This window comes from Triticum aestivum, chromosome 3A (genome assembly GCF_018294505.1).
Source record: "Triticum aestivum cultivar Chinese Spring chromosome 3A, IWGSC CS RefSeq v2.1, whole genome shotgun sequence".
Classification (NCBI taxonomy): domain Eukaryota; kingdom Viridiplantae; phylum Streptophyta; class Magnoliopsida; order Poales; family Poaceae; genus Triticum; species Triticum aestivum.
Window position 1 is genome coordinate 94,612,306 of NC_057800.1, and position 11,129 is coordinate 94,623,434.

At 51.3% G+C, this 11,129-nt stretch overlaps 1 protein-coding gene and 1 pseudogene across 1 annotated transcript; both read right to left on the bottom strand.

Moving 5' to 3' along the window:
- Nucleotides 1-202: 202 nt before the first annotated feature.
- LOC123058014 (aspartic proteinase CDR1-like) lies at nucleotides 203-1,582 on the bottom strand. Its single transcript, XM_044480858.1, has 2 exons — nucleotides 653-1,582; nucleotides 203-589 (listed from the first exon to the last, which is right to left on the bottom strand). The coding sequence occupies exons 1-2, from the start codon at nucleotides 1,580-1,582 to the stop codon at nucleotides 203-205; spliced, it is 1,317 nt and encodes a 438-aa protein (XP_044336793.1).
- A 3,550-nt stretch (nucleotides 1,583-5,132) lies between these two features.
- On the bottom strand, nucleotides 5,133-6,556 carry LOC123056821 (probable aspartic protease At2g35615; annotated as a pseudogene).
- Between the last annotated feature and the right edge of the window lie 4,573 nt (nucleotides 6,557-11,129).

Genomic DNA, 11,129 nt, shown 5'->3' on the forward strand with positions numbered 1-11,129 from the left:
GTCTTAAAATCTGAAATAATTTCCGGAATATGTGAAATTTCCGAAATTTCGTATATTTCAGTGAGGTCCGAAATTATTTTGTTTCGGAAATTAAAAACCTTGTGCATGGCAAAACATTAGACGTAGGGGTTATTAGTTATTCGATAGTCCTAGTTATTACATGGTGATATTAGCTATATCTACTCATGGTGATTAGCTATATCTACTCATGGTGATTAGAGGCGGGAGGAGAGGGGTAGGATTTCGCGCAGTCGGCAGCGGCGAAGGTGATGGCGCCCTTGTCCAGGTCGAAGCCAACCCAGAAGTTCTGCTGCGCGATGTTCCCGATGATCGCCACATTGTCCGTCGCCGCCGACATGGCCAAGCACACGGTCCCCGGCTGCGGCTGTATGAACGCGTTCTTCGCCTTCAGGGTAATCACGGCGCCGCCGCCAAACCCCAGCGTCACTTCCGGGAAAAGCTTCTCCAGCACCCAGTCCTGAATCGTCCCGCCCACGTCGTAGCACAGGTCCAGCAGCTTCTCTGGCGACTGCTTCAGCGGGAGCTTGATGCTCTTGGTGAGCTCCCCCATGATCGGGTCCAGCAGCGCCTTGTCGAGGAACGTCAGTGGCGTACCGGAGTCGACGATGACGGGGGACCACTTCGAGGGTACGATGGTCGAGTTCCCGATCTTGACGGACGTGAGCAGGATGGTGTAGTAAGCGTCCACGGCCGAGGGGATCAGCGGCGTGGTCACCGCGCCAGGCTCCGTCACGGCGGCGCGAGCGCCGAAGTTGATGATGGAGGAGGCGTTGACGGAGAAGGGCGCGAGGCAGTACGAGAACCTCCGGCCGAGCGATGTCGCGGCGCCGATCTGGTTGACGAGGGAGATGCTCCCGGCGCCCAAGCCGACATTGCCGGCCAAGAGGAACGGGTTGCCGCCGTTCGTGTTTGTGTTGCAGCCGAAGTTGACTCTGGTCAGTTGCAGCTGCGGACGTTCGCGGCATCCAACACAGCCGCCGGGAGCGTCGTCGAAGATGAAGGTCTCTGTGGAGAGGATGCCGTCCGTCGTGGAGCGGTCGCTGTAGGAGAAGTGGTACTGGCAGATGGAGTTGGCGTCGCAGGAGGTGCCGCGGACCGCGTGGCATGAGGGCAGCCGGCAGGCCACGAGGCCGTAGGACGACGAGGAGGACGTGTCGAACACGTAGCTCACCGGCGCGGCCCCAGCGGCCGGCGGAGGACCGGAGGTCCCGTTGGTGCATTTGAACGACATGAGGTTGCTGCCGGTGCTGACGATGGCGAGCATCCGGGTGCGCGGCGTGCCGATGTTGACGTACATCAGGTACTCGTACGGACTGGACCTGATCTCGGCCACGCCGCCGGAAGGATCGCGGACGGTGTACGAGCGCGCCGTGGAACGCCGCACGGCGGCAAGCACGCGGTCGTGGGAGGTGAGCGACGGGTCGTGGAGTGGCGACTTGGGAGAGTCCCGGTGGATGAACTCCACACTAAACCCGCCGCCGACGTACGCGGTGCACCCGCACAGCTGCACCGTCAGGACGACGCCAAGGAGCAACAGTGCCCGCCATGTCGTACCCGCCATTGTGTCCTAACTCTTCTTCTCAGTGTTAGCTCTACACCCGATCGCTTGCTAATGGCCTCCTCTGCTGCTGGTGCAGTATTAATAGGGGCATGGGGAGACGAATGTGGTAAGAAAGAATTGCTAATTTCCTGCAATAATTTGATTGGAGAGAGATTAGAGATTTGAAGGCGGTAATTAGGTTCGTGCTTAAAGCTTTTCTGTGATCACTTGTTAATTAGGGCATCTCCAGCCGTTGGCCCCCTAGGGGGCGTCTAAAAGCGCCGCCTGGGGGTGAGCCGGCGCAAAAAATGGCCCTGGGGGCGAGTCGGTCCCCAGCCGTCGGCCCCCAGGGCCGCCCCCAGGCGCGTACTAAAAAAAGGACCATTCGGCGAAGTTATGATAAAAACTAGTTAAATTTCGGCCAAACATGGCAAATTTCGATGAAATTCGCGCATTTTCATTACATTAACCTAATCTAAAAACGAAAGGGGCTGAAGTCGTCGCCGCCGTCGCCGCCATCGTCGTCGTCGGCCTTCTCTTCCTTGGCGCGGGCGCCCTTGCTGGACCCCTGCCCGGCGTCGCCATGGCGGACTGGTGCCGACAAGGAGGAGGCGCGCCGGCCGCCCTCGTTGATGACGATGCCGACGCTGCGAGTGCGCCGGCCGATTGGCGTCTTCGCCGCGGGCTCGGCCTTGACGCCGAGAAGCGCCCGAGAACCGGAGGAGTGGGAAGATGAGCGAGAGGAGGAGGACGAGGAGGAGGCGAACCTCCTTGGCGCCCATGCGCGTCGGTGTTGCGACGGGGCGGCCCTCATCACAGGATAGGTCAACGCCGGGTTGTTGCCGCCGTCGAGGTGCGCCATCACGCCATCCAGCGTGCGGCCGGGGACGCCCCATCACAAGTGGCGCCCCTCGCTTTTCTTCACGCCGCCGACCACCGGCGCGCCGTTGGTGGAGGCCAGATGCTGCTGCTGGCGGCGCTGGAAGTACGCCGCTCAAGCCGCGTGATTGTCGGTGGCGTACTGGGGGAGGGAGCGCTCGTCGTCGGTCAGGGAGGCGCGCGCGACCTCGATCTCCTCGGCGAAGTACCTGGGCTTCGCCACGGCGTCGGGTAACGGGGGAACGGGCACTCCCCCGTCGCTGAGCCGTCACCCCGTCGGCCCGGTGCGCATGTCCGGCAGCGCCGGGATGTTCGCCTGGAACAGGAGCCAGGACTCCTGTTCGCGGAGCGAACGGCGGCCGAAGCCGTTCGCCGCCGCCTCGTCTCCGGGGAAGCGCTCTGCCATGGCGACGGCTCGGCGGTGGTAGAGAGGGAGAGAGAGGGGCCGCCGGTGGCGCTCGGGAGAGGAAGACGGAGACGGAGAGAGGGGCTAGGCGGCGGCGAGGGGGGGGGGGGGCGAGTCTGGTGTGGGCACCGGCGAGAACCGCCGGCTTTTATAGCCGCTCCGCGCCCGTGTGTACGCGTGCGAGGGAGGGGAGGTGTCGGCGCACCATCCCGTGACGCGCCGCCCGTGAGGAATCAATGGCAAGGCTGACCGGCGGCAGCCTTGCCATTGATTCCCCGCGGGAACCGGAGCAGTTGGGGGGAAGACGAGCCGCCGTGTCCCTGACGCGGCTGGCCCGCGGCTTTTTCGCGCCAAAACAGTTCGCCCCGGCGCCCCCGGGCGCCCCCCAGCGCGCCGGGTTCGGTCTGAGTCCGCCGGTGCTGTTTTCGGCCCAGGCCGGCGAAAATCGGGCTCCTGGGGGCGCGACTGGACCGTTTTTTCTGCGCCGGCGCAAAAAAAAACCGCCCGAGGAGGCCTTTCTAAGGACGCGGCTGAAGATGCCCTTAGCTAGCATGCGAATATTCCAGTGGCAAGATAGACAGCTGATTGATTCTTTTCCTCCGCCGAAAAAATGGCAGGAACATTAAACCATTCAGAAAGGGAACCGTTAAACTGCATGATTTCCTCCTATTTTTTTATTAACTTGTCCTCACTCTCTCATCCGACCTTATTTAAAAATTCTCATGCGTCTCCCTAGTGAAAAATAATTTGATTCTATCACTATAGGAAAAACATATTTTGCCTTGTGTTTCTCGGTACCTCAAGAGTGTTATATCGGCCACTCGGCTTATGGCCCTCTATGGAGTATGTCGACACCGAGATGGTGTGTCTCGACGTACGACCACATATGCCGTGGCATGACCTGAAAACACTCAGCATATAGTCATACAACCCGAGTGTTATTGTGGCACGTGGCGAACAACCACGTGGCCTTCCTCATCGCGCTTGATGGTACAGTAACGATGGTCTGTATAAGCCGAGTGCTGCCTAATAGAACTCACGGCCTATATAATACTTATTCTTAAATCCAAAAACATTAATCGGCAACAACCAGCTTAAAAAACACATCTGTTCCATGCATCCTCGCAACACCTAAAAAAAGAAGCTCTAATATGTGACATTGTAGCGTCATGCAGCCACTAACACCCGGAAACTTCCCGACATAAGTATGAATTATTAGCACATCATAAATTACACTGCCAAGAAAGCGCACTAAAACACTGTATTATAAGAAAAACATATTCCCCATGTGCCAACCCAAATAATAAACAATTTTTTTGAAATCCCTACAACACCTACGGCACAACGAAGTGCACACAACCCTTCTAATACATACTACATCTGTAATAGCCAGCATTCCTGCAATTGTTATTCCATTATTTTTATGCTTGGAGTTGAGTTGTTTGGTTTCAGATTTGCTAGATAGAACTATTGAGAGCTGTGAGTACCAAATGTGTCAGCATGTTATTTTATGCTTTTCATTTGTATTTATTGTTTTGCCTCGATGCACTCTTCTCTGCTGAACTATTCATGAAACACTGATATAGAGGCACGAGCATCTTGCACAATTCCACAGATGACTCTAAGGAAAAAATAAATTAGCAAATGCTTAGTTGTTTTACATCAAAAATTATATTATACTTAATGGGCATGACAAGATATTGTTTATATTTACATCAACGTACATTAAGATATGCTGACAACTGAATCTTTAAGACTCATTGTTCTTTCTTTTGAAGTCCATGGTGCAACATGGGATGGGATCCATTAGTTTGGTACAAGATGCGGTGCATTGATCCATTTCCCAAAGGTTACCATGAAGCATGGGATCTCGTGCTCATTCAAAGATGATGATGTAGCTATCATGTCGAGGAGAAGCCGAGTTAGCATGAAGTGAGGAATAGGGCAACAAAGTCTTTTTCTCCAAATGAAGAGGAGAAAAAACCACATGACTATACAGAAGAAAGCTGAAAGAGTGCCCGTCGCTCACCCCGCATGGGCACGGTGTAAAGACTTATACTCATGGGAGTATTTAGAAACGGAGGGAGTAGTATTTATGTTTTGCTTTGCACAGTACAAAATGTAGGCAGTATTTGAATAGGTTTAGCAAGCAATTAGTTTTATCTTTCCCCGCAAAAAAAAGTTTTATCTTGCACCACGTGTATCGTCTTTATGCGATTACGCCAAGCAAAATAACACCTTTCCTCATCACCTAAATAAAACTAAAAAAATAAAATAAAAAAGTAGCTACAAAGAAGAGTCCGCCGGCCATGGATAGGAGGTAGCACAGTCTACACTGGCGAATGTGGCGGTGCGCCTGTCGAGGTCGAACCCGATGTGCATGTTCTGCTGGGCGACGTTCCCCAAGACCATGCCCTGATCTCCCTTGGTGACCTCCACCAATGCCATGCACATCGTCCCCTCCCGCAGCATCACGAACGTGTTCTCCGCCTTGAGCGTCACCACCCCGCCGCCTCGCAGGCCCAGCTTCACCTCCGGGACAATCTTCCCGAACGCCGTCTCCCCCACCCGGGACACGTCGTAGCAAATAGGTATACCCTTGTCCGGCGACTTCACCCGCCGGAGCTTGATGCTCCGAGTCAGCTCCTCCACTATCGGGTCCAGCAGCTCTTTCACAAGTAACGTCAGGGTCGTGCCAGAGTCCACCACAATGCGGGCCCGCCGCGGCAACGGCAAGCTCCTGACCCCGATCCTGACGGACTCGAGCGCGATGGTGAGGTATGCGTCCACGTCGGGGTGGAGCAGCGGCGTGGTTGCTGCGCCCGGCTCCGTCACGGCGGCGCGGGCGCCCAAGTTGAGGATCGAGGGGGTGTTCACGAAGGACGGCACGAGGTAGTAGGAGAACCTCCGGCCAATCGATGTGGCCGCACCGAGCTGGTTGGCGAGGGAGAAGTTCCCGTCGCCGAGCCCAACCAGGCCGTCCCCGGTGAAGGAGCCTTTCGTGGACGTGGAGCAGCCCAAGTTGAAACGGGCCACCTGCAGCTGCGGACGGTCGCGGCACCCGACGCAGCCGCCTGGGGCGTCGTCGAAGGTCAAGGTCTCCGTGGAGAGGACGCCGCTGGTCTCCGAGCCGTCGGAGTAGGAGTAGACGTACTTGCAGTGGACTTTGCGTCGCAGGACACGCCGGTGCCGGTGAACGCGTGGCACGTGCCGGAATGGCAGTCCACGCGGCCGAACGTCGACGACTTGGACGGGTTGAACACCACCCTGGGCGGCGCTCGCCGGGCGGCTTCGGGATGATCGGCGGTGCCGTCGCTGCTGCATTTCACCCACAAGAGATCGCTGCCGGTGTCGGCGAAGGCGAGCATCCGTGTAGGCGGCAACCCGATGTTGATGTACATGAGGAAGTCGAACGGCGGGATGGAGATGACCTCAGCCACGCCGCCGCCAGGAGAGCCAGTGCCGGCGGTGGCGGCGTACGAGCGTGCGAGTGCCGCGGCGCGCCCCGTGGAACGCCGCGCGGCCGCGAGCATGCGGTCATGCGGGGTGAGCGATGGGTCGTGGAACGGCGACTTGACGGAGTGGTCACGGTGGATGAGCTCGACGCTAAACCCGTCGCCACGGCCGACGTACGCCGTGCACCCGCACAGCTGCGCCGCCAGGAGGACGACGCCGGCGAGCAGGACAGCATGAGATACCACACCCGTCATTTCTGCCCGAAATCCCAAGGATTAGCTTCACTGATCGAGTCGCGGGTGCCGCTGGTGCTGCGTACGTACGTATAATTATAAACGATGATGGTGATGCATAGATGGTAATTAGTAAATGGGGATCCGAGACGAATGGGGCAAGTCATGATTTCATATGAATTGTGATTGACTGCAAAATAGTGCACACTCATGCATGCATGGGCAATGAATGGTGATCGCACATTAATTTGATTGGAGAGGGGATCATGCGGTTTCGATATTGCTAAAATTATGATTAGTGATTTCTTGTCAGTTTTGTACTGACCGTAATCCAGATCGACTGGCAAGACAGGGAGGCGGTCGATTCTTTTCCAATGCCTGCATGAGCATGACCCATCCCACATGCACACATTAGGTTTCAGATGCATCTAGTATACTAGTAGATCATTTGTCTTGTCACAAATTGTTCAAAAAGTTGTGTCGCCCCAATCCGTTGCGAAAATGTTGATCTTCCGGACATCCTCCAATCCTTCCCGACCAAGCCTTCCTCCTTTCCGATAAAATACCTTGGGTTGTCTTTGTCCGTAAAGAGTCTAAAAAGAATTCACTACCAACCGCTCGGGGACAAGGTGGCGTGTCACCTCACTCCTTGGGTGGGGAGGCATATTGCGTTTGGCGGATCATGCGGTCTTGGTCAAGTCGCTCCTCACATTGATTGTTATCTACTACATGACGGTGTTAAAGTTACCAGTCGACTAGGGGTGTAAACCAGGTCCCGTTTAATCCTGTTTAAAGTCCACTTATGATATGATAGCTCAAAAAAGTTTTCTGTTTGTTTAAGGAAAATGAACTACTCAAGCTAGCAAAGACTAACTAGACAGGATTGCGGACGCCATTTATTTGCCACCTACATCCCTACAGTCGAGGTCAAGAAGATCGATGCCCTCGGACGGGCTTTCCTTTGGGCAGGTTGCAATAAGGTCACAGGTTGAAAATGCAAGATAAATTGGGAACAAGTGTGCAAGTTCAGGCTGCATGGTGGTCTTGGAATCCTAAATCTCGACAAGTTTGCCATTGCTCACTTGTAGTTTTGTAGAAACGTAATATGGTTTCTATATAATTAGTGATTACTTGTCAGTTTTGTAGAAGCGTAATATGATTAGTGATTGCTTGCAGGGAGGTGGTATTGTTTTCCGGTGATTCAACGGTAACTCTTTGAGAAAAGGCCAGGAATAAACTCATGGACAACCTGCATATGACCCCCATCCCACATGCACACCTTAGGGGTTTTCTTTTACATAGTACAATCGAAATCGCTCACACACACGAGCATACACTCACATCTATAAGCGCACACACGTACACCCTATCTCTACGAGCATCTCTGAAAGAATGAACCGGCAAATCATCATGAGATTGACAAAGTCGTCACAGACGTCTTCGTAGTCGTCGGGACCGTATTCTCCTATTGTAGGCACATCTCTGCAAGGTCTGGAATGAATACAAGAAAATGCGAGCACCAATGTCAAGCCTAGAAATTAAAATCTGATGGGCTGGGGATACCACTGCCCTCGCCACACATTAGATTTCAAATGTATCTAGTATACTACTCCCTCCATTCACTATTGTAAGATGTTTTGAATATTTTAATATAAACTATATACACGAACTGAAATGAGTGAACAAATCACCAAAACGTGCGTACATACATTTGATTTCAGAAAAAACTTATACAACTTAGTGAATAGATGGAGTAGATCATTGATGGCGCGCATTGCCGGGTTACAACGCCTGCCTATATTTATAGTAGAAAGACTGAATTTTCAAATAGGCAGGCATGATAAAAACATAAAGCACTAATGGATAGTTGTGAATGGTCCTTTTTTTCTTGGGTCTAACCGGCTTAGAGTTGAACATGAGAACACACATTGTTGTACATGAACGGTTCACATTGCAGTGTTGCAATACATGCTAAGTAATGATTGATCATTTGTGCTAGGTTTGATAATGGATATGGTTTGGTAATAATCGTATTGTATAAATCTACATGCACATATCCATGAGGTGTCATCTTAAAACAAGAAATTGATAGCCCTTATAAGCATAGTCCAAGAAATTGTTGCAAATAAATTAGAGCCTTTTGAATACGGAAGATATGGGAATTTGTGACAAAATAGCATGGCCGAAACCTAAGCATTGTTCTAAATCAGATTTCTAAGCCACTCTATATGTTTTTGTTTATGGGCGGAGCCACATACAGATACTTAAGCAGCAACCCCGTGCCTCATACGCAACTACCATTCATTCCCACGCCGGTTACTGAATGGTAACTAAGGGTGTCCCCATGGATGCGGCTAAGTCGGTCTTCGTTTAGCCCCCCCCCCCCCCCCATTGAATGGTCTGAGAAGGAGGGAGATAAGCATTGTCACCACCGACCTCCACTTCGCACCTTCTCACCAATAATAAGAACCTTCCGTCCAAAGGAGGCATATGTTGGATGGTCGACTTCACTCAATATCAAGAAGATCACTAATATAAACATATAAAGAGGATACCAAATCATATTATCATATAATCATAAGCCTACTAAGGTTCCTCCATATGCCCGAGAATTGGGGTAACTACTCGCACATCGAGAGTACAAACATCGCAGGATGAATCATGATAAATATGGTGGTAGCGTTAAAGTAATATGAGTGTGAATCCACACCGACTAATGTACTACAAAGAGATGGAGATGAAGTGGTGATGATGAAGCTGGATGGTGATGATGCCCTTTCAATGCGGTGATGTGGCGGCGGAGACCCTGAATCAACCCCCCTCTGGAATCCTTCAGAGGCTAGAGTTCTTCGTTCTGGATCTGTTTTCTGGTTCCGTGACATCTTTGATCTTCAATCCATCTGCACGGGGGTGAAGTAGTTGACGAGGCGGAGGCGGCGGCAGGCGGTACGACCGCTGTATGAGCACATGTGCTCGTAGCATACGCCGTCTTTCGCTTTGGAGGATTTTGTATGAGCTTTTTCTTCTCGATTTGTTTCACCCTTTTTATGGCGGTGTTTTATCACGTTAATTAACATGATTTTATCACCACAAATTGAGTTCTTTCCTTAATGTTCTAGATTATTCCCGTATATGATATCCTGGCGATTGCATACAAAAAGAAGTACACGAATGCAGTAAAGTCCAAAACATCTTATACTATGGAACGAAATAAAATGTGCAAATCATCGCAAAAATTGGACTCATGACCACCACTGACGGGCCCAAACAGGTGCCACCACATGTAACAACTTAGTAGTGGTGGGCGTTTTCTGGCGCCCGCCACTGATTTGTATTTGTGCAAAAAAAACCTTATCGAGCTATTTTTGTTTTATGGGTATATTTTTGTTTTCATTTTTTGTGGGGTTGAATTTAGTACTTAAGTACAGTCAGCTCAAACTGTTGCCATTTTTGAGTTAATTTATTATTTTTAAAGTATTAAATGAATGTCTAGCCAATAAAAAGAGCAAACTGCTCTGTGATTAAAACACGATACACAGCTCAGGGTTATCTGCCTGCTGTGGAGATGGTGGAGTGAAAGGAACATGATTCGCCACGGCGAACGGAGGACTCCTGCGGACGTGTTTGCCAGCCAAATGATGATCAGTACCGCGGAATGGAATGAGTTCCATGCGAGTCCACCAAAGGCGCTGTCTCTGGACAAAGGTAGATGGAAGCCGCCACCTCAGGATTGGATTATGATCAACCTGGATGCCTCTTTTCTTGCCGTGAACGGACAGGGGGGTTGGGGCTGCTTAGCCAGGGACATGCTTGGGGATGTCCTGTTCGCTGCAGCGGGACATCTTGCTAATCTTTCCACGGCTACACATGCTGAAGCTTTGGCCCTCATGAAAGCCATCAATTTAGCAGAAAGCTTTGGTATGGGACGGGTATTTTTCATGACTGACTGTCTACCCCTGAAGCAAGCGATGGAAGCCAACTTATCTGATCGAAGCAACCTCGGGTGCCTCTTCCGTGAGTCCAAGTATCTACTGCAGATGGGTTTTATTGAGTATAAGATCTTGTTCGAACGTCGCTCGTGTAATAAGCCAGCCCATCTGTTGGCTGGCCGTGGTGGTAGAATGGGCATCGGTAGTGACCATGTGTGGCTCACGAACCTCCCCCCTGATGTAATGTGTGTTGTGGCCGACGATTTGGTCGATCCCACTAGCAAATGGAATGCATGGTGTTCCAGCTCAAAAAAAAACACGATACACAGCTGAGGACTGAAAAGAATGAAACTTGGAATGGTGTCATAACGTGACCCCTATAGTGTGTGGTCAATATTTGAGATCATTACAGGAAAAACATAATACACTTCGTGTATAAATTGAAGAGTCTCTCTTGAAATGTCAGAGTTTCTAACGGAAACTGTCAACTTTTGCAATGTTGAATATATACCAATGAAAGTCCCATGCTCAAATTTCCAACTATTTTGAGTTGATTTGACAATTTTAGAGCATTATATGAATTTCTAGCCATTAAAATGAGCAAAATGAAGTTCAATTTAAAAATATATGCAAATGAGGTCTGAAAAGAATGAAACTTGGCATGT

Excerpts from the sequence above, each read along its gene's own strand:
- LOC123058014 (XM_044480858.1), bottom strand. The coding sequence starts at position 1,582 with ATGGCGGGTACGACATGGCGGGCACTGTTGCTCCTTGGCGTCGTCCTG. Across the intron at positions 590-652 it reads AGATCGGGAACTCGACCATC|GCGCTGCTGGACCCGATCAT; the intron begins GTACCCTCGAAG and ends TTCCTCGACAAG.